This window comes from Pseudonaja textilis, chromosome 17, assembly GCF_049901715.1.
Source record: "Pseudonaja textilis isolate UNSWEBS1 chromosome 17, rPseTex1.2, whole genome shotgun sequence".
Lineage (NCBI taxonomy): Eukaryota > Metazoa > Chordata > Lepidosauria > Squamata > Elapidae > Pseudonaja > Pseudonaja textilis.
Genome location: NC_142006.1, coordinates 9,961,649 through 9,984,808, shown reverse-complemented (window position 1 = coordinate 9,984,808; position 23,160 = coordinate 9,961,649). Strand labels below are relative to the sequence as shown.

Genomic DNA, 23,160 nt, shown 5'->3' with positions numbered 1-23,160 from the left:
TGTCTCCGTGGTCGTGTGGGCCGGGCATGGACTAAATGCCTTCAAAGGTGCACCGAACGCTGTTCCCTTCCCACCAAAGGGGCCCCTATTTTTCTACTTGCATTTTTTACGTGCTTTCAAACTGCTAGGTTGGCAGAAGCTACTGGGACAAGGAATGGGAGTTCGCTCCTAGGCAGCACTAGGGATTTGAACCGCCGAACTGCCGACCTTTCTGATTGACAAGTTCAGCATCTTAGCCATGAGCCACAGCATCCCTGTATCCCTCTTTACATACCTCCATAATGTCTTTGACTACTGGAGTCCATCGGGAGAGTTGGTAAGTCTGTTCACTGATACGTTCCTTCCGTTCCGGCTTGCTTCTACGACGTAAGGTGGACTGGACACAAGAGAGAGAAAATGGAGTCAGAGGATAATGATTGGGTTAATTCACATTGCAAGAGTAAATTTGAGCCTTCTAGGCTTTAGGACTAAGGCTTCTGTGCAAGATTGTTTTTTGCTTTTCAAGACGTTTCACCCAAGAAGCTTCTTCAGCTCTGACAGGACAGTGGAGAATGGAAGGATTTATATTCCTTGCAGACAGCTGGTCATTTGCATCCTTTTACGGGGTTCTTGAAGCACTTGGATGTTTATCTGTGTCCTCGGGGTTACCTGAGTAGTGCAGATGGTTCCTGTAGTCTGCAATTTTTCCTCTGGAAATCCATCCCTACTCCTGCAACATTCCAAGGCTGTTCATCCCAAATTGTATAGCTAAAAGTCTCGGTCATCCAGGCCATAGTTGTCCCAAAGGTGCTTTTCCAGTTGCCTCCTGAAAAAGCACCTTTGGGACAACCGTGACCTGAATCATGGTTGAATCCTTCAACTGCTCCCAAGGCAACAGGCTGGAATAAGAGTCCTAGCAAGTCTTGTGCTTGACCTCTGTGGTCAAACGCAAGAGAAATCCTGGGAATCTTAGAAGAAAGTGCCAAGCAACAAAATGGCTATCCCAATCTTGAATCTGCTGCCCCAAGCAAGGTAGGCCTTGTTCTACCACCTGTTCTGCTTCCTCATCTTCATTCCACAGTTGGGACCAAGCTATCCATGAACAACATGGGTCGGCCCCTTCCAGCAAAACAGATCTGGTCTCCAGAGCATCTGAAAGAACCTAGCAGGACTTACATCCGTGATGATGGGTACCCCAAGATGTGCCATATTGGTGATGATCTCACTGTCCTCGGGAGGGATCTGAGCGTGCTGGATCAATTTATTCAGGTTTTCCTCGGTGATCCCTGTGGGAGGATGGAGAAAGACCATATGTGCATGTTCTAGGAGATGGAGTCAGCACACATGCACACCGACAAACGGCAGTTTCTGAGTTCTCAGGAAACAACAACGGAATGAAAAACTGCTGGTGACCTTCTACCGCTGCACCATAGAGAGTACTTTAGTTGGCCCTTGTTCCTCAGCTGTTCCCTTCATCTGACAACTCTGTGCATGTGGACACTGGGAATAGGCTCTAGCTATTCTTCTGCCCCACTGATATCCAACTCCGAAGGCAGCCGATAACTGTCAGGTGGCCCTGGCCCCATCTCTGCCTCTGATGCAGAGCCCTCGTCAGAGCCTTCCCCAGACTCCAGGAACTGGCCCAGATTCCTCCCCAACCTCCTCACTGTCAGAATCTGCTGCCAGCTCCGCTGGCTGCTGTCGGGTCACAACATCAAGTCTCCCCAAAGGCTCCCAGGCTAAATAAGAGTATCTCCTACCGTTCTTGAGAAAGATGTAGAGTAAGATGATCCGGATCTTGTCATAGGTGCTGACGTTGGCATCAAGCAGGATTGGGACAATTGCACGCATGGGATCTTTGATCTTCTCCCCTTCTGCATCAGTGCCCATGGCCAGATCCTGGCAAGACAGAACATCTCCCTGCAATTCACTATCTTAGGACCATTGGAAAGCTCTCTTCTGCCCAGTTGAGGTTGAGTTGAACTGGGAACTACAGAGTTCAGCTTCCAGGAAAGCTTTTTTATTTTTATGTTGAAAACAGTCCAGGGATGTAAGTGGGCCATTGAAACCAGTCGACTGGTCAAGGTAAGTCTGCTGGAATCCACTCCTTTGTTAAAGGAAGTTGAGAAACACCGTGGACAGCAAGAAAGCCAGCTGTTTCTTTAACTTCTTGAGAGGTGTCAACTCGTAAAACATTCCTATGTCTGTTTTTGAATTGCCATAAATGGGAGGGGGGGATCTGAAGGAGCAGTACCTCAGTTTAAAACCAGAAGTACATTCCATGCTTATCTTACAAAGATTGTAGCTAGGCTACTGGATCTTCTGCCTGGGAAAATCCTTCATTGGAGAACATGATTGATAACACCCGGCCCTTAAATGTGCTTCAATGGAGAATCTGATTTATGAAACACCCAGGGGGGAGGGGGAAATAGGGTCACAGTTGACTATAAATATGTAACCCTAATAAATCTTTTGGATTCTTTTGAAGCTTGGCTCGAGGCTCATGATTTAATTAGGGCAATTGCCGGAACCCTGACAAAAGGTCTATCAAATTCTGGGAAGATTTTCAAAGCGGGAGTTGGGCGGGGGAACTAGACAAGTTGACAAAATGCTTCTTCAAACATCCTTTGGTCAGCATAATTTGTAAGCTCTCCCTTTTTGAGGCACAGACAAACATGCAGCTCAATGCTTCTGGCATGAGCAGACTTACCTGCTCAACTCTGCAGAGTTTGTCCACGGTACCTTGGTAGTGCTTCATGCAGTCTTCAGCCAGGTGGAGATGAGTGGAATACTAGCCAACACAAGAAAGAAAGAAAGAGAATTCAACTATTCAGACATGCTCTTTTCTACCAATAGAGGAGAATACGTGTAGCTCAGGGTTGAAAGGAGGGTTCCTTGGTGCTCGCTGAGCTTGGTTGTTTTCTTGCAGATGTTTCATGACCCAGCTAGGTAAGGTGATCAGTGTTAGTCATCACTAGCACTGATGGTATTACCTATTTTTGGGTAATGAAACATCTGCAAGAAAACAACCAAGCTCAGCGAGCACCAAGGAGCCTTCATGCTCTTTTCTAGCACGCTCCCTTTCATTCCCCCATCCCCAGCGCTTCCCAAATACTGGGACACAACTCTGTTGAGTATATTTAATTGTCACTCGTTTCTTTGTCATTTTCGTCCATGTTCCAATAGCCAATGAGCACAGCCACAACTCCCACAACTCTTAATCAGGATTCTTCAGTATATAATTCAGTATCTCCTAGAAAGTCATAGGCGCTCTAATTTCGCAGGCTGCATTGTTTAAATTTAAGCTGGTAGCAAAGGAACATACCTTGCTGAGTTCTTTCTGATATTGGGGCATCTTTTTCAGCATCTGGGAAAGGTCCCTTAGGGTGGTCTGAAAGGTAGAAAGAGAGGTTGATCCTCAGCAAAGCTCTTGAATTCTAAATTGTGGAACTCACCAGTATCAAATGCTAAAACCTAACAGATTAACAGAGCTGGAAGGGACTTTGTAGGTCATCTAGTCCAACCCCCCCCCCAGCTAAGCAGGAGACCCTACACCATTTTTGACAGATGGCAATCCAGTCTCTTGTTGAACCCTTCCAGGAATGAAGCTCCCACAACTTCTGAAGGCAACTTCTGTTAGTTGGTTGCTCTCACTGTCAGAAAATGTCTCCTTATTTCCAGGTTGAATCTCTCCTTGTTCAATTTCCATCCATTATTCCTTGTCTGGCCTTCAGATGCCTTGGGAAATAGCGTGACCCCCCTCTTCTTCTCTGTGGCAGCCCCTCAAATATTGGAAGGCTGCTACCCTGTCTCCCCTGGTCCTTCTCTTCACTAGACTAGCCAGGCCCAGTTCCTGCAACCTTACTGAAAGAGAGATCGGATCCAAATTCTGCCTGTTGGAAGGAGCGTGCTGACAGTTCTCAGAATCCAGGAGAGGGAAGTAAGGTAACACCCCGGGTACTTGTTTAATTCCCTCCAGCTCACTTCCATAATTCCTTTAATTCCCACTTAACAACTGAACAGCTTAGCAATAGAAATTTTGGGTCAATTACAGCCATAAGCCGAGAACTACCTGTGTAGTACAATGCTCTTGTCAGTTACCCCAATTATATCATGAGTCTCCAGCCAAACTTCCAAAACTTCAAAAGGATTTATTGGGAGTTAACTGTCTGGCACTGCCTGGGTGTAGCCGACTCTGAGATACATCATTCATTGTCACCCTGGACCCTGATTTTCCCCCACCCCCTGGGTGTATCGTAATTCATGTTCTCCAATGGGACACGTCCGTAGCCCGGAGTCATCAATCAGGCTCTCCAGTTGGATATTTGCGTGACAGAAACTTCTGTCGCCTAGTTACTATCTAGGTGAAAAACTATGTATGGAATGCCCTTTTGGTTTGCAAGCTGCCCCGCTGCTCTTTCAAACCCCCTTCCTCCCTTCCTTTCTGTTGGCAACTCTACAAAGACCATAGAAATGTTTTATGAGTTGACAGCTTTCTCAAGAAAGTTGCAGATGAAATTACAGCCAATAAGCTCGGTTTCAGAATATTCCATTCCATTCTCTTTTCTTTTCATTTTTTCCCTTCAAAGATCTCCATTGCTGCTCCAAAAAGTATGTATTTTTAAGCTTTGCTTTCTGTTTTTTAGTCCAGATTTATTGGAAGCCTTCTAATTTCTGATCTTACCTTGTCACCAGTATTCATCCTTTTGCTAGAAGAAAAGTCCTTCAGGGATCGGGTGACTTCTCTGGAAAAGAATGACAAATACAAGCAAAATAAGTTGCATGCATGGTTCCAATCAAAGCAAGCCACTGGCTGAAATGATGTGACGTGCATGGGTCCTTTAATTAGCTAAATGAAGACATCTCTTTGATTTTGGATTGCTTGCATTGAAACAATGCTTGGAAGAGGGTTGCAGCTGTGGTAGAGATGAGCAACTGGTACAATGGGCACTGGTTTTATTATGAGCCAGCCATGTGCTGCAGCTGCCAAAAAAGCCAACACAGTCCTTGGGTGCATAAACAGAGGGATAGAATCAAGACTGCGTGAAGTGTTAGTACCGCCTTATAATGCCTTGGAAAGGCCACACTTGGAATACTGCATCCAGTTTTGATCACCACGGTGTAAAAAAGATGTTGAGACTCTCTAGAAAGAGTGTAAAGAAGAGCAACAAAGACGATTAGGGGGCTGGAGGCTAAACCATATCAAGAATGGTTGCTGGAACTGGGTATGTCTAGTCTGAAGAAAAGAAGGACTAGGGGGTGAGATGATAGCAGTCTTCCAATATTTGAGGGGCTGCCACAAAGAAGAGGGAGTCAAAGTATTCTCCTAATACCCCTAATTCTTCTTTTCTTTAGACTAGCCAGACCCCAAACCTGCAGCCGTTCTTCATATGTTTTACTCTGTCAGGCCTTTGATCAACTTGGCTGCCCTTCTCTGAACTTGTAAAAAAGTCTCAACATCTATTTTATAGTATGGTGGCCAAAATCGGTTGCGGTATTCCAGGTGTGGCCTTATTAGGGTTTTATAAAGTGGCAGTAATAATCTTAGCTGATTTCAAAAGACTTAAGACAGTTAATCCCAGTTCGCAACTGAATGAGAGCCTCCAGGAAATTCCAATCCTGGATGTCAAGACTGAGAAGCCAAAATAAATCTCAGAAGAAAGCAGTGGTAAAACTATCTCCACACTGCGATTAAGAAAAGGGCATTCATGTCTCCATGAAACTTGAAGCCCAGTCAAGGAGGCCTTTATTTCGACCTGCTTGTTCTCTCATCTCCAATGTTTCTGAGGAAAGGTCATCAGAAATAATGTGGAGCCTTCCCTGCGTGCAGAAGAAGAAGAAGAAGAAGAAGAAATGCTTACTGGGACACCTCGGCGATATGTTTGTGGCGCAAAGTAACCCAGAGGTCATCATCTTCATCCAGTAGGACTTCTTTGACCCGGGCCTCCCCGATTCCACTTGTGTCATACCTGAGAATTTCAAAAGAGAATGTTCTGACCTAGGCTTCCCCCAAAAGCACTAAGCAGACTCTTTGTCCTGGCAAAACCCCTTTTATTGAATGAAGGTGAATTTCTTGCATTCACATTCAGCCAAAGGCCTGGCAAACAGTCTTCCAAGGGTATAATTAGTAGCACAAACCTTGTCTAGCTTGGAGAGCTGCCAAGGAAATATTTTCAAACACGGTGCTGACAAAGAAGGACTCAGCACAGAGTCTCTGAGATGCACAGACAGATCTTCACACGGCTGCAACGAACAAATTGTTTCCTTCAAAATCCCCCTCCCCTTTTGCTCCTCCTCTTTTAATCCTATTCACTGCCCACCTGTGGCCTTATTCCCACATTGACCCTTATTTCGTAATTGTTCTTTTGGCAGCTCTGCGCCTGTGCGGGCTGGAACCGGCTCCAGTTGCTCCTCCACCTCACTGCTGTCTGACTCTGAAGGCAGCTGATGACTGCCCGCCTGCCCTGGGCCCGTCTCTGCCTCTGACACAGAGCTTATGTCCGAGCCTTCCCATGTTCCTCCCCAACCTCCTCACTATCCGACTGGGCTGCCAGCTCTGCTAGCCACCGGCGGGCCACAACAAAGAACACGAATAAACAAATCGGTGACTTCATACAATAAATCTACATATTTCTGGGTTTTGGAGGGACCACGATGGACATGCAGTTTTCAGTCATGGAGACTTTATATACGGTTTCTCTTATACCTCACAGACGGTACAGAAAATAAACAGGAGAACCTTACTTGTAGACATCATTTTCAATGGGTAGCAAATCGTAGCTCATGGCTTGGAATGTAAGCTCATGCAACACTGGAGAGCTGGGGTCAAAGCCACGGTCTAGAATGATGAGCTGGGAACGAGCTTTGTCTGGACCCTGGATAGAAGGAAGCAAACCAAGAGGCCGTCAGCACTATCCAACCTGCTTTCCACCAAGTGGAAGATGATTTTTCCGAAAGCAAACTCCGATGACAAAATGTTGATGTTCTTCTGAGAGACATACTTTCAATCAGAATAAAACTGGAAGGGACTTTGGAGATCTTCTAGTACAACCCCCTGCTCAAGCAGGAGACCCTATACAATTTCATACAGGTCCAGTCTCTCCTTAAAAACTTCCAGTGATGAAGCAGCCACAACTTCTGAAGTTAAGCCATTCCACTGGTTAATTGTCCTTACTATTAGGAAGTTTCTCTTGAATGCCAGGTTGCTTCTCTCCTTGATTAGTTTCTATCCATTGTTTCTTGTCCTGCCTTTGGTGCTTTGGAGAATAGCTTGACTCCCTCCTCTTTTGGGCAGCCCCTCAAATACTGGAATACTGCAATCGTGTTACCTTGATCCTTTTTTCCCCTCTAGACTGGCCAAACCTGGTTCCTGCATCATTTTGCTCTCCTGGTTTTTAACCATCTTAATTCCTCTTCTTAGCACTTTTTCCAAAGTCTCAACATCTGTTTTTGTAATGTGGTGACCAAAACTGGATGCGGTATTCCAGGTGTGGCCTTACTAAGGCTTTATAAAGCACTATAGTCTAAAAGTAATACAAAAGAATGCTAACCAATATTCCCCAATTCTGCTAAGTCACACAATACAAAGTGAATTTGGGCCCCTTACAGAATTATCTGCAAGGCGTGGAAAAAATCTGTGGGATAGGAAGTCAAAGGGTCTAAGGATAGGAAGGTATTGGTTGGAGCTACATCTAACAAGAGTTCGTACAACTTGTCTGGGGTGGAAATTGGGATTGTGTTGAGAGGAATAAAACGGCTGAGTAGCTTTGGGCTTCTTGTGGAGAGGAAGAGGCAGAAGAGAGATCCTCCCCAAAAACTTTGTAATATTTATTGAGTAGTTATGTAACATGTGCTTCGAAATTCCTGACTATAAGCGAACAATGATAAACATATATATAACAGCAATATATAAAATATCAATAAGCAACGATAAACTCTTCATCTCACCAAGTGGTTTCTGCTTCCTTTTGCCCACTGTATCCAGTTTGGGGAATTGACCCATCTAGCTCCGCTCAAATCCGCAGTCCAGATACATCAATTCAGTCTCTTTAACTACAAGGATTCACTCACCTCTCCCATGGTTGGGTCATCTGCTTTGTATGCATCCAATTTGTCCTGGATCAGCTGAGCCAGCATAGCATTGTCCTTGTAATCCCTGCCAAAAGAGGACAATTGCTCTTTCAAAAGCCAGGGCTGGTTTCATTTCACGGGCCCCATTGAGGATGTGCTGGGCTCAAAGTTGTCTTCTGTTTTCACTGTCATGCAACAAAGAGTAACTTCCCTTCCGTTCTCTCGTGGGCTAACTTTAATAATTTTTTAGAACAGCTTTGAGGGACTCTTTCCTGATGACTTGACCTGAGGGCCAAGTTGGGGAAAGAAGACTAGGCTCTAATCTAGTTTGGACCAAAAAGTTGACCAGGAATTTTGAAGATCAATCAAATGGCTCCCTCACCTGAACCCCTCCTAAATGAAACCACTGAACGCATAAATCTCCTACCTTTGTTAGAATGTCAGCATTCCAAGTAATGCACCCGTAGAAAGCAGGACTCTGAGGCAGGTAGATTCCTCAAAGAACAATTTTATTGGGTACATCGCATTGGCACGACTGGTGAAAACCAACTCTGAAAAGTTCCCACGGTTTTCACCCAGTTAAAAATGAAAGTTTCCCCTCTCCCCCCAAGTCATCTGTCATCTGTCACATTGTCCAATAGAGGTGCTGGCCGGTTGCTTGGTTACTCTACTCCTTCTCTTTCCAGCCACCTGTTGAAATGTCCTTGGTTCCCACAGGAAGACTTTCTGTTTTGGCTACAAAACCCCAGCTATCTATTTTCCTTCCCCTTCCCATCCAGTGGCAACCTTGAAGCCGTATAGATGGCCTCGGCCAGGTTCACTTCAGGGTTGACCTAGAGTTTAATACAGAAAACTTCACAATCCAGGCATCTTTCGTTCTAAAGCTAAGCACCCAATTCCAGTGACTCTCAAGATTTTAATTTAAAATCAAAGCGGTAGAGGCCATATAGTTTGGAAGCCTCCAGGATCTGGAAGGTATCTTCACCCATTTCCTGTTCATCAAGAAACAGACATCTGTCAAGAGCTGGATGAAGCTTCTGGTTTCATGCAGGTCACCTCAGGAGGCCAGTTGTAGAAGCTCAGTAACGGGAAACCCTTGCGATCACTTGAGTTCTCTTGTCAACCCTTTTCGAGGAGATGTCAAAAGATTTGTACGATTGTCTCCTGAGAATTCAAAAAAGGGACTATGATTCAATTTGAAAAGAGTTGATAGGAGATTGATTCCAAGGACTTCCCATTCCTGAACTTCTGCAACTGGACTCCAGAGGTGACCTGCTTAAAAGCTAGAAGCTTCTGTCCATCTAGCTCTTGACAGATGTCTATTTCTTTTCTTTTCTTTGCATAAAGTTTTTTTTCTTTTATATCACATAAAGTTCCAATTCTGGTTAAACGGTGTGTTGTCTGGGTACAAATACTTTTAGGAAATAATCATCAAAGTGTTTATAACAATGTTCATTACATTGACATTCATTCTATCTTAATGATCATCATACTAATACTAATACTTGCTTATGCATTTTCATCGATCCTTTTCTTATATTTCTATGATTCTAACTGTTTTCTAACTATGATTCTAACTGTTTATCAACTAACCGTTGATAAAATAAGTCCCATGTCAAAAAGTATTCAGTTTTTTTCCTTTTTCCTTAATTGTGAGTGTTAATCTATCCATTTCTGCACATTCTAATTTTTTTAAATTACATTTTCATCTGCAGGGATCTCTTCACTTTTCCATTGTTGTGCAAATACAATTTTGGCTGCAAGTCAATACATGTAAAATCAAATATGCATTCCCCTTGTTATACTTATCCAGTACAGATGCCTATTTCTTGATGAATGGGAAAGGGATGAAGAGGCTTTCTAAGTATGGGGCATCTACTGCATTGGTTTTAAAATTAAAAAATTTGAGAGGTTCACAGTGAAGGGAGTCCTCCAGAAACTCCATGTACTCACCCCCTGTATCGCACAGCCGGGTATTCCTTCAGCGTGGCACAAAGGGTTGCGATCTGTTCGGCCAAGCGTTCCAGAATTGGATTCTTCATTTGAGCCTTATGAGGGCTGTAAAAGCTCTGGAAGGAGTCCCCTGAATCCAGGGAGTAAACCTTTAGTAGGCATCACAAGGGTGTGGGGGAAAAAAGAAAGAAAAGGAGCTGAAACGCTCAAGTGGAAGTGCCTCAAACGCAATACTTTCCCGCGTTTGGCTTAACCACCTAGGAAAGATGAAGGAAACCAGCTATCTAAAATGCAGGAGGAAGTCCGTCTGATGTCTAATTCCAATCGTCACCTTAAGGTGCTACGTGCATGTCGGAATATATCATACACATCCTGGTTTATAGCGCAGAGTAATTGTCCCTACGTGTACATTTTGTGTTGTGCAAATTTAAAAAACCCGGTAAAAATAGAAGGAAAGAAAATTGCACGATGAATGGCTGAGCAACCAAGTTTATGCCTTGCTTATCGAAGAGAAGGATCAGAGGGGACAGGATTGCTGTCTTCCAGTACTTGAGCGTCTCTGACAAACAAGAGGGGATTGACCTATTCTGCAAAGCAACCGAAGGCAGGACAAGAAATAAGGGTGGAAGCTTGTTAAAGAGAGATCCAACCTAGAACTAAAAAGAAATTTCCTGACAGTGAGAACGATTAATCAGTGGAATGGATTAATGGAACACTGATTGATTGAGCACCCCGTTCTGACCCAGCTGCCCAAACATGACAAACCCTCTGAAGTTAACTCAAAGATTCCTTTATTACAAGTGCCAGCAGCACTGGCAAAAAGTTTCTCTCGCAACACAGGCTAACAAGTCCGTCTGTCCAGAAGATGAGCAGTTGTCTGCCACAGCTATTCATCTCCAGGCCCCCTGCCTTTTATCCCAAGAGCTAGAGTGGGGCTTCTCTACCAGTGGTGGCTCTTCCGTCCCAAGGACCGGCCCATGGATTTCCACTGCTCTCCTCCCGTCTGCCTTCAGCACATCCGCACATCAGGCACTGGACCCAGCTGCTCTTCCTCCTCTTCCTCATCAGCCACCTCCAGTCCTGGGGGCTGTTGACTCTCCGTCTAAGGGTTGACGGATGGCCCAGGTCCTGCCTCTGTCTCTCTGCCAGCTCCATTCCCTCTTCCCCCTCAGAGCTCTCAGGTTGCCTTGATGCTGACCCTGACTCCCACGCCTCCTCCTCCTCCTCTGATTCGGCTGCTGGAGGGGCCAGTGGCTGACAGACCACAACACACCCACAACTGAGCACCCAGAGTTGTGGGTGTTCCATTCCTGGAGATTTTCAAAAGTAGACTGCACAATCATTTAACAAAGATCTCTGAGGTCCCTTCCAGCCTTGGGATCCTACCCCAGGTCTGAATATATGTGAAAATGTCCAATATGGTTTTTAAAAATATATCTCCCTCATTTAATCCCCATAGCAACGCGCTGTATTTCAAGCACTGTGCTTTTAGAGAGGAAAAAAGTCAATCTGCCATATATTTACAATGCCGCTTAACCATCTGCCATCTGTTTTTTTCTCTTTTGCTCTTCACTTCCCCCACTTTTGCCCTTACAAGAGAGGAGATGGAAAAGGAGGCACGCTTTGCACAACTGAACAACAGCTTGGAAGAGATCAAGCAACAACCAACAGTCAAAGAAAAAACAAGTGTGTGGAAGCAAATATGGGGTGAACAGAGGGTGAGTGTGTGTGTGTGTGCATGTATAGAAGGACGCAACACTCATCACAAAAGCTCAGCAGTCAAAGCCAATGAGCATCAGAGGACAGTATAGAAAAGAAGGACAGACAATCTTGGTGCCTTGGAGGGAACCATTGCATAAATCCTGCTTTTTTCCGTGGCAAACACAAACTCCTCAAGAAAAACCAGCATCCAAAAGATTATCCGAATCCAGACTGTTTATTTTTCCTCTCCATAAAATAATTTAGCTCCGTTCTGCTGCATTTGGAGATGTCTGCTGATCCTTTCCATTAATTACCCAGTGATCGGAGAACCTTAAAAAGGGAGCATGAGATGATATAACTGTGAATTATACTAAAGCGGCTTGAGTGATCCTATGGTGATCCTTTTGCAAATTAATGCAAAATTTATCTGGCTAACCGGTGCAGGGAATATTTGCTGGTGCACAGGTAGTAGGACTGCTCTTCTCCCAGTATTTGGGATGATGGCTTTTGCAGTAAAAATGAAACCCCAAGTAGAATAACAGAGCTGGAAGGGACCTTGGAAGTCTTCTAGTCCAGGCCCCTGCTCAAGCAGGAGACCCTATACTATTCCAGACAAATAGGTCTCCAATCTCTTCTTTAAAACCTCCAGGGATGGAGCACCCACAACATCTGAAGGCACCTGAAGAACACCACGTCATTTTGTCCAAAACTTTGGAGCATCTTACAAAGAAAGCTTCCACCGAGACCAAAGAAACAAAACAAACTGATAAATATGTAGTTACGTCCAAATAATCTATCTTCACTTCTAGCTCAGTCAACGGTTTACCTGGGACTCATAGGGCAGGAAAGCTATGTTGATCTCTGTCAGAGTCTTGATGACTTTTGCTGCCCGGGATTTGACCAGTTCATTGAATAAGGAATCTGGACAAGCTGAGGACAGAAAGAGACAGAGACCACAAAGCTTAGGCAACACAAACAAACCCATTAATTTGCCCTAAAGTGGATAACTGCAGATTATCCCACCCATTGCAAAGATAGCAAGAAGAATGGTTCTAGTAGAGATTAGGATCCAAGGATTTGGCGACTGTCTTTGAAAGTCAGCTAGATCAATCCACAGTTCAAGTTCAGGAACTTCCAATGCAAGACACCAGGCTGCTCAACGGCTGCTTTCACACAATCTGGGATTTTGCACAAGGTACTGGCTTGGATTAGTCTTACTTTGGAATTCATTTACTGACTTAGCGTGTTATGCAAATCCACAAGTGACTTGTGTGAACCTAGAAACAGAGCTATTTAGGTGAATGTGGCCAGGATCTCATTAAAGCAGCTGCTTCTATTGCAGATGGAACTAGAGTTTGATGTGTGGCCCCAAACTGGATCCTGAAAATGGAGCGGAGCTTCAAAAATATTACAACCCAGAGCGGGAACCCCAGTTTATTCCATACTTACAGTCCGTGAAGAAGACATGCGCAGCTCGATATTTGGCATTTGGGGGTTCCTTGAAGTCAGCAATGAGAGACTCCACTGACTGAGAAAGAAGATTAAATGGATTTAGTTCACTTCTTATCAAGAATATTGGCCTGAATTAATTTTCAATTATTACAAAGGTAAAAATAGGACCTGGAGCAAAAAGTTTTGACAGTACTCCCAGGAATACTATGGAAATAACTGTTAATATTAAGGACTGTTATAATATAACTTCACTTGTTCCCATTGGTTTAGTGTCTTTGTTTGGATAGCATAATGTCCTACCAAAAGAAAAACACCTGAAGATATATAAACATGCAATGAATGATTGCAGGAACTGGGTACATCTAGTCTAATGAAGGACTGGGGTGACCTTTGAGGGGCTGTTACAAAGAAGAACGGGACAGCCTATTTTTCAAAGCACTAGGGACAGGACAAGAAGAAACAGATGGAAACTTATCAATAGGAGAAGCAACCTAGAATTAAGAAGAAATCTCCCAACAGTGAGCACAATTAATCAGTGGAACAGCTTATCTCCAGAGGTTGTGGGTGTTCTAACACTGGAGATTTTCAAGAAGAGTTTAGATAACCATTTGTCCAGGATAGTCTAGGGTCTCCTGCTTGAGCAGAGGGTAGGACTAGAAGACCTTCAAGGTACCTTCCAAGTCTGTTATTCTGTTAAGATGCTGTGCCCAACCTGGACAGCTATTCTATTTAACACAACACCCACCTTGTCGGATGGAGTGATGAGATACACAGCCTCCAGGCTAGGCAACGGCTCTCGGCGCTTATTAATATCTTCTACAACTGGATTCAGCCACACCCAACAAGGAGAAGCAGAGAAAGAAACAGAGCAGAAGGAAATCAGAACAAAGGTTGGGCGTTTCAATACCCTTAACTTTGATTCAAACTGGAGATCAATTCTGTTTGAAAGTTATCTGCCAATCGCCAACTCGCTTTCCTTTCTTAGCTTCCTGGAGGCAGAAGGAGCTCTACCCTTGAGGATTTCAGAAGAGGCAAAGTGGAGACAAGACACCTGAACAGCGGTTGTGTCAACTTTGGAAGCCATATTAGCACCAGAAGCTGCCATGCTGCTACATTCCTGTGCCTGGGAAATTGGGAGGGGGGATTTTGTAGAGTGGTTGTAGTTAGACATCATAGCATTCTTCTTTACAGTCAAGGTCATGGTATTCCTGCACCTGGAAGAGGAGTGATTGAAGGGAGGTCTCGAGTTGGAAGGGAGGGTGATTGGGCCAGGTGATGGAGTGATGGGTGATGGATTTTGTGATCTTTAATTATTGGAGGAAGAACCAGAACTCTCAGATTCGGGTTTTCCCAGATGTGCCAGTATGACAACTCTAATAAAATGGAACTTTGAGGAAATGCCCGTCTTGGAGTTTTGGTGTTGGTGTTTGTTTTCCTGGAACGCTGACAGGTTCACGCTAAAGAATGTTGCAGGTTGTGCAAAAGAAGGCACAGGTTTTAGTTCTGAATGAGTGAGTGTGAGTACAATCCCAAAGTTTTACTTACTTGTTATCCCTTCCGTCATAATATCTGTCATTTTGCAGCAGGAGGACAGCATACGCATACTCAGCTGATCCACCACCAGCACCTGGAAAAGACACAGAGAAGGGAGGTGTCACTCCCAAGGGTATGAATTGGCTTTAGGCATTAAACCAGGGGTCTTCAAACTTGACAGCTTTAAAACTTGTGGACTTCGCCTCCCAGGATTCCTCCTCCAGTCATGTTAGCTCAAGAATTCTGGGAGTTGAAGTCCACAAGTCTTAAACTTGCCAAGTTTGAAGACCCTTGCATTAAACCTGCCTGAGAGAAGGCCCTCTGCCCCACTGAAATGGCTCAATCTAATCTACCACAAGAGCCATGGTGGCACGGTGGCTAGAATGCAGGATTGCAGGCTAATTCTGCCGACTGCCAGCAATTCAATCCTGACTGGCTCAAGGCTGACTCAGCCTTCCCTCCTTCCGAGGTGGATAAAACGAGGACCCAGATTGCTGGGGGGCAGAGGCTGACTCTGTAAACCACTTAGAGGGCTGTAAAGCACTGTGAAGCAGTTTATAAGTCTAAGTGCCATCTATCTTCTATGGATGTAGGTTTAAATGGGTGGGGAGTTAGATATACTCAGTAACCCATATAAATAAGTAAAATTCAGACCTAGAGACCACATTCACACATTGTGTTAAGCTGAGCAAAGGTTACATCGACTATATCTTCTGTGTATGTAATTGAACATTGTGTAAACTCAGAAAAGAGACTAAATCAGAAACCAGGTCAAATGGCAGTGGGATACAGGCATCAAACAGTCTAGGTATGAAAAAGCCATTGATTTGTTTTGAACTCACCTTCCATTCTCCCTTCTTTTTTACTTTCTTTATGACATCAGCCATAATCTCTGCCAAAAAAAAATCAAAAGAGGGGAATTAGGAAGAGAATTAATCCATGATGAGTTGGCATCAGCCCTATTGTAGAAGCAAGTTAAATATAGCATTGGCCATGGCTAAAATAAGCTTCTTGCATTAATGGCTATTCCCATTACTTGGACCGCAATGACTTCATCACAATTCACAACCCTTGTTGCTGTCTGTGTAGCTCTGATCATAAAACTGGACATCGTTTACATTTGGTTTCTAAATTCATTGCACTGTTGAAAGTTTAATTTCTCTTTTAGTTGATATGGGAAAACTTTGCACACAGAGCTTTTCAAACAAAAGGAGGAAGAAGATACAACAGGCATTTCCTGTGACCACACATCGCAAACTTTCCGTTTGTTTCTTCACAATTTGGAAAAATGAATACTATAGATTCCAGAGAACAAGGCCTACCACACACGCCACTCTGCCCCAGATTGCCAATTTATTATTCCTTGGTTAAAAATAATATTTGCTCTGCCTCAGATTATGGCATATGTAAGGGAAAGGCTTCTTCACTGTACATTTCAAAAGTAAGTTTCTACATTTAGGCAAGAAAAATCAAATGCACAGGTACAGTATATGTGGCATCTTGCTCAATAGTAGTAACTGTAAGAGGGATCTCGGAGTCCTAGTGGACAACCATTTCAATATGAGCCAGCAGTGTGCAGCAGCTGCCAAAAAAGCCAATACAGTTCTAGGCTGCATTAACAGAGGGATAGAATCAAGATCGCGTGAAGCGTTGGTACCACTTTATAATGCCTTGGTAAGGCCACACTTTGAATACAGTTTTGGTCACCATCGTGTGAAAAAGATGTTGAGACTCTGGAAAGAGTGCAGAGAAGAGCAACAAAGATGACTAAGAGACTGGAGGCTGAATGCATTCTTTTTAGGTACCCTGAGAGCTTATGCACCAAAGACAATTCCTTGTGTATAAATTCATTCGGGCAAACTCTGCTGTGACAAACGAGTGAATTGAAAAAGAAAACGTGTTCCAGAATCTGTTAGAAACAATCTTTAGCTAATGTCTGAAAAAGGAAGCTGTGTGTCAGCGCTCGAACAGTTACCCCCATTTAAACTCATAAAATATTTCTAAGGTCTTTTTAGAGTTGCCACTGTGTTTACGTCGATGCATCTTATGAAGTCTTTTTAAGCCATTTCCCATCTTCCATTCATGGATAACCCTCTGAGAAAAAGAGGTAGTGAAAACTGGCAGGCACTGAAACTGGTCAAATGCTTTCTCACAACGATACTAGATTGGATCATCTTTTGATCTAATGCTAGGTTTGCCTTTTGGATTTTTTTAAAAAAATCTCAACTTGACTTGAATCCAAGTCAAAAGTTGATACACCCAAACGAAAAAAAATGTCAGTGAGCAGTTCAAAAAAGAGGGGAAAATGGTGTAACAGCTTTGAGCACGGACAAACCTAATGAGATTACTTCATCTATTATGTAGGATTTGAGAAATAAGCTTCCAGAAAGAGAGAAAGGGAGTATTCAGCAAACTGCTTTGTAAATTCTGCACTAGCGTCAAGTCTAAGTGTGGAACCAACCCATCATTTAAGGTTGTTCATATTTCAAGGCCCACAATTATTAGACATCAATGCAAAATTTTACTGATAGGATAGCTGCAGCTCAGGGTTGAACTGTGAGGTCCTTAGTGCTCTCTGAGCTTGTTGGTTTTCCTGCAGTTGTTTCCTTACTGAACTGGGAACATCAACAGTGCTGAAAGGGGACTGGGGACTGTGGAGAGGAGGAGGAGAAGGAAGAATGTGGGGTCCTTGGTGCTCTGAGCTTGTTGGTTTTCTTTAGATGTTTTCTTACTGAACTAGGGAACATCATCAGTGCTAGAAGGGAATGGGGTTTGCAAAGAGGGAGAGGAGGAAGAGGAGGAATATGGGGTGCTTGGTGCTCTCTGAACTTGTTTATTTTCTTGCAGACATTTCAAGACCCAACTAGGTAGCATCATCGGTCGTAGAAGGGAGTGGGGTTTGCTGAGAGGAGTGGTGGTGGACTGTGGGGTCCTTGGTGCTCTCTGATCTTGTTTTCTAGGTAATAACATCAGTGCCAGTCCTCGGTGCCTAGCTAATCATCAGGACTAGCGTTGATGTTAGTTGGTTGGATAATCAAATGTTTGCAAGGAAGCAACCAGCTCAGAAAGCACCAAGGACACCACAGAATTTTATTGCTCCCCTCACTTACAGAAGACTCTTTTCAATAAAGTGGCGATCAATGCAAACTCCCAAACAATTCCTCATTGTTGTTTTTTATTATTATTTCTACCTCCTCCATACATAACTCCTGCAGCAGAATGTGAGAGGGAGATCTGACTGAGTGACTGGCGATCTGGTGTTCACAAGGCTGCTTGGATTTTCAAAAACATCCAAGAATGACGGAGACGCTGAATTGTGATGCGGTAGGAGGAAAGCGGCTACGAATCCACAAGGATGTTTCCTCTTCCAGCCACCACCAATCCATCAGGTTCCACCTCCAATCTCTGCCAAGTCTCACCACCGCATCCCAGTTTGAGCCCAGCCTTCTCTGACTGCAGCAAGAAGCACAGGTCACAACATGGAATAGTTTTTGTTGGGGATCTTAGCTGAAACTTATAGTAAAGGGAAGGCATATTTAATTATCCATCTATTAAATGCAGCTAGAATTGTATTTAAGAGATTCCTAATTGTGAAGAGATTCCTAATGATGAGAATGTGATCAGGAAAATATTAGAATGTGCAGGAATGAATTATTGTATCGATGGTTGGAGGAGAGAAACTATATTTCACATTAGTGAAATATAGAACGTATGTTCAGATAGAGATGTAAACAATATGATGACTGTCATTATGATTATTAGGCTTATTTCTGTTTAATATTATCACTATATTCTTATTAGAAGATATGTTAAGAGGGAGAAAGGAATAGGTTTATTATATAGCTGTATGACTGTAACCTTGTTGCTTGTATCCTAACAATTTTATTGACTGTTTCCTAATATGTTTTGATTGCTTATTGTACCCTATGACTACCATTAAGTGTTGTACCTTATGATTCTTGACTCTTGACAGGTGTATCTTTTCTTTAATATACACTGAAAGCATTTGCACCAAGACAAATTCCTTGTGTGTCCAATCACACTTGGCCAATAAAGAATTCTATTCTATTCTATTCTATTCTATTCTATTCTATTCTATTCTATTCTATTCTATTCTATTCTATTCCTTATTCTATTCTATTCTATTCTATATACAATATAATGATTATAAGATAAGAAAATCAATATTAACATAATGTATATTCTTGTGAATTTAGCACAGAAACATTTGTAACCAGACAACACACTGTTTAATGGAAGATGGAATGTTTACATAAAATAAAAATGTAAAAAAATAAAACAACGCACGAAAGGTGATTTGGATGGGAGGCAAATGATCTTCCCTACTGGATTTCTAATCTTCTAAAGAGGGTCAACCACGGCAGATGCACGCACACAGACACACACACCACAACCTGCAAGGCAATTATTGCCCGATGCACCCTGGTTAATCCGCTTAGGGGGAAAAAATGGCTTAGCTGTAATTGCCGAAGACAGCTCAAAGGAGTTTTAAGCAAGCCAAACTAGAATGTTCCATTTCAAAGCAGGCATAAGAACACAGGTTGGTACCTCTGGCACAACCTCCCAAGAAGTTGGGTCCAAATGCAAAACAATCAAATTTTTCAGGCACATTGCTAATTATTTTAAGCATGTCAATATTCTGACTTTACAGAGAGGAGAGAATGGACTTTAGTGCACCATCCTTACAATCTGCTTTTAAAATGGTGACCCAAACCGCATAACTACATGTAAATGGAGCAATAAACAGCATTTATGGACCGTGTGCAAAACAGCCTCCCTTCTTCTTTTAAAAATCAGAGCTACCACATACAGGGAATTTTTTTTTTTCAGGGGGGTGGGATGGCAAAATGAAAGAGATGAGGGAACATCGAGACTTTGCAAACTGTTCAAAGGAATTGCTTTAAGAATCTAGTTTTGCCCCACAACTAGAAAATTAGAGGAGTTTTCCTCCTCCTAAATGTACTATATATATTTTTAAAAGGTTGGAATAGACAGGAGAAAAAGACAAGAGATAATTTTGCATCTTTGCCACCTCTTCATTCCTAAGCCCCCAAATTGTTTTGCAGGGTTGTTGCAAGATTTGACACTTCAATCTATTTACCAGATTCCCCCCACCCACTCTCTTGTTGAACTGGGGGCAGAAAATATGAGAGGAAGCGAAAGATGCCGGGAAGAAAAACAAAACAGGTGTCATTTTTTAAAAAAACAAACCCATCAGGGCAAAAAATCTTGCTCTTGCACATTCATTTTGCAAAATATTTTAGCCTCCAGCTGTGCCTCTCGTCTCCTAAGCGTAAGAAATTCAGGGATGCACCCCGATGCAGAATTTCTCACCCTTATTATTCCTGCTTGAAGGATAAATCTACATTTTGCATTCTAAATGCACTCAGCCTAAAGCCGTTCTACTCAACTGTTTGCTCATCCCCTCCAGTTTAAAAAACAGGAGAGACAAGGCTGGGGTGGGGGGGTGGGGGAAGCAGCAAAATATTAACCCATCTCCTCTGCAGGAATATACATATATACATACACATACACACACACATACACACACACATACACACACATATATATTCACATATATATGCACACTCACTCACTCACTCACTCACACACACAGCGAGAGAGAGAGCAGCAGGATTCAGCTTCGCAGGAAAAGCCTGGCTTGGCTCGAATCGAATCCGCTGTCTCTCCCCCTCTTCTCCCCCCCCCCTTTTTTTTGCACCGTCAATGGCTGCTACAAGGCCAGCTCCCTCCCTCCCTCCCTCAGCAACATTCGCCCGTTCCTTTTCTCCCACCCCCTCTCTCTCCTACGCTTTCTCCTTCCATCCTTCTCCCCCCATCTCCCCGCGTCAAAGCCAGGCAGATTTTCAAGCGCAAACCGTTGCGCACAGCTTCTTGCACCGGGGGTGGGGAGGGGATGGGAGCCCTTCCCCCCTTCCCCGAGCTATAGGGCTCCCCCTTCTCCATCTTCGAAAAGGGGAGAGGGTCCCACCACGTAGCCCCCTCCCCCTGGTTCCTGCCACCCAAAGACCTGGGGAGGGGGGAGGGAAATGAATAAAAACGAAAAGGGCACGACTTACTTTCTCCCACCACCGCTTTCAAGCCAGCGGGTGCCATGGCGTCTCTTGGTGGCGCCTCTCTATTTTGGGTTGGGGGGCTTGGGAGAGGGAAGACCTCTTTTTTTCCCCCTTTCTTTCTTTCTTTCCTTCCTTCTTTCTTCCTTTCCGCTTCCCCCACCTCCGACTTGGCTGGACAGGATAACGCGAAGGAGAAGAAAGATCCTTGAGCTCCGCAGCTGGCAGGCTCAGCTGACTGGCTCCCCCACCCCGGAGGGGAAAATGGGCAGGCGGGTCCACGCAGGGCGTGGCCGGATTGTGATGCTGATGCAGAGGAGTCGGTGGTGCCGCGTTTACGTCAGGGCCGGGAGGGCCAATCAGAGAGCTCCCTGCGCAGCATCCGCTGCGGATGGCCCGCGCCGCGGAGGAGAGATGGTGGGAGATAGGTAGACAGCAGGGAGGGCGAGCGGAGGGGGCGAGCGGCGGCTTGGCTAAGCCCGCCAGCGGGGTAGCTGAGTAAGCTACCATGGAAATGGACTTAAGCCGGGCACAATCCCCCCCATAAGCTGCATGGGGGGTGTCCCTGACTTACAACGGTTCTTTTAATGACTGAAGTGGCAGCAGTACTGAAAAAAAGGGACCTTTGACCGTTTTTTTGTGATAGATGTGGATAGTTTGTATTCTTATGGAAAAGTAAAAAGTTGAGATTTGATTTTAATATTTTATTCTACTCCAAAAGAGAGTCGCTTCATCCTCACCCCCTCACCCCCCTCCTGCTGTATAGATATAGGTTCTCCTGTCTGAGCAGGGGTTTGGACTAGAAGACCTCCAAGATCCCTTCCAGCTCTATTCTATTCTATTCTATTCTATTCTATTCTATTCTGTTCTGTTCTGTTCTGTTCTGTTCTGTTCTGTTCTGTTCTGTTCTGTTCTGTTCTGTTCTATTCTATTCTATTCTATATATTCTATGTTCTACATTTTGTTCTATTCTATTCTTATTCTATTCTATTCATTTCTAATTCTATTCTCTATATTTTATATTCTATTCTATATTCTATTATATTTTATTATTATATATTTTATTCTAGTCTGTTCTATTCTATTCTATTCTATTCTATTCCTTATTCTATTCCTTATTCTAGTTCTATTCTATTCTCCCCTCTTCACTTTTCTTTCCCCTTCTCCTTCCCACTGTGTCCTACTTTTTGTATTTTTTATATTTTATTCTATAATCAAATAAAATGTTGTTTTTTTTAAAAAAAGGGGGGATTCAGGACCGTTTTCTCACTCTTATGACCGTTACAACATGATTTACATGTCATGTGATTTACATTCGGATGCTTGGAAAGTGATTCATATTTATGATGGTTGCAGAGTCCCTGTGTGTGTCTGTGTGTGTGTGTGATGATCCCCTTTTGCAACCTTCTCACAAGAAAAGTCAACGGGGAAGCCAGATTCACATAACAGCTGGGTTACAAATTTAAACAATGGAAGTGATTCACCTTAACATTTACGGCAACTCGAAAACAGGCATAGGATTATTTTATGAGTTGACACCAACCGTGTGATCGGTCATGTTGACTGAGTGATCTGGGTTGGTTGAAGATGCTAAATCCATAACCTGTCCTTCTATGTCCTTCCAGATGTAGGCAGCTGGATTTACAAAAAAACCCTCCATTGCCTTTGGGTTCACTACGATGGCCAAACAGAGCCTTGGTAGCCCTCGAGTTACGACCACAATGGAGCCCCAAAGGTATGATGCTAAGTGAAACCATCCCACAAGGCTTGAACAGTGGTGGAAAAGAGAAAGGGTGACTTGCCAATTCTCCCAATTTCTCCTGTGAAATCAAAAGCAAAAGCTGTGGGGAGGGAAGGCAGGAAATGTAAAACCAACAGTCTGGCCTCTGAGCGGAAACATCTGTCAAAACATCCAATGGAAGCTCTTTGGAGTTCAAGTGTTTGGAAAGCCCTGGCATCTAGGCTTGCCCTTCTCCTTAGGCGATGTCTGCATAAGAAAACATGCAGTTGCAAGGCAGGCAGGCTGGCTGGCGTGGAGGGTGGAGAATGCCTGGTAAAATGGCCAAAGACACCAGATTAGATGGAAAATCCATTTAAAAATAAAATAAAGGGAACTAGGCATGTGTAGCTGAAGAGGGGAGGGGAGGGAAGAGATGAGAAGGGGGGAAGGAAGGGAGAAGGAAAGAGAAGTGAATAAGGGAGGGAGAGAAGGAAAGGAGAAGAGGGGAGAAGAGAAGAGAAAAGAGAAGAGAAGAGAAGAGAAGAGAAGGAGGGAAAGAGAGAAGGAAGGGAGAAGAGAGGAGAGGAGAAGAGAAGGAGGGAATGAGAAGAAAGGGAGAAGAGGAGGGAGGGAGAGGAGGAGGAAGAGAAGGGTGAA

At 43.8% G+C, this 23,160-nt stretch overlaps 1 protein-coding gene across 2 annotated transcripts in view; it reads right to left on the bottom strand.

Moving 5' to 3' along the window:
- Positions 1-217: 217 nt before the first annotated feature.
- The window catches only part of LOC113444055 (syntaxin-binding protein 1), a 28,761-nt gene continuing 5,818 nt past the window's right edge, over positions 218-23,160 (bottom strand). Inside the window, exons 1-16 of one of the 2 annotated variants that reach the window (XM_087914650.1) lie at positions 20,790-21,047; positions 15,531-15,580; positions 14,701-14,782; positions 13,901-13,977; positions 13,153-13,231; positions 12,530-12,633; positions 10,003-10,151; positions 8,050-8,134; positions 6,724-6,854; positions 5,841-5,948; positions 4,664-4,724; positions 3,305-3,370; positions 2,690-2,770; positions 1,740-1,878; positions 1,156-1,265; positions 218-376 (exon numbers count right to left, since the gene is read on the bottom strand). In XM_087914650.1, coding sequence (XP_087770776.1) covers positions 233-376; positions 1,156-1,265; positions 1,740-1,878; positions 2,690-2,770; positions 3,305-3,370; positions 4,664-4,724; positions 5,841-5,948; positions 6,724-6,854; positions 8,050-8,134; positions 10,003-10,151; positions 12,530-12,633; positions 13,153-13,231; positions 13,901-13,977; positions 14,701-14,782; positions 15,531-15,580; positions 20,790-20,826 — 1,503 coding nt within the window. In that variant the 5' untranslated portion in view covers positions 20,827-21,047 and the 3' untranslated portion in view covers positions 218-232. Of the gene's footprint in view, positions 377-1,155; positions 1,266-1,739; positions 1,879-2,689; positions 2,771-3,304; positions 3,371-4,663; positions 4,725-5,840; positions 5,949-6,723; positions 6,855-8,049; positions 8,135-10,002; positions 10,152-12,529; positions 12,634-13,152; positions 13,232-13,900; positions 13,978-14,700; positions 14,783-15,530; positions 15,581-20,789; positions 21,048-23,160 lie in introns of those variants that run through there. The other variant, XM_087914651.1, reaches the window with a different exon arrangement.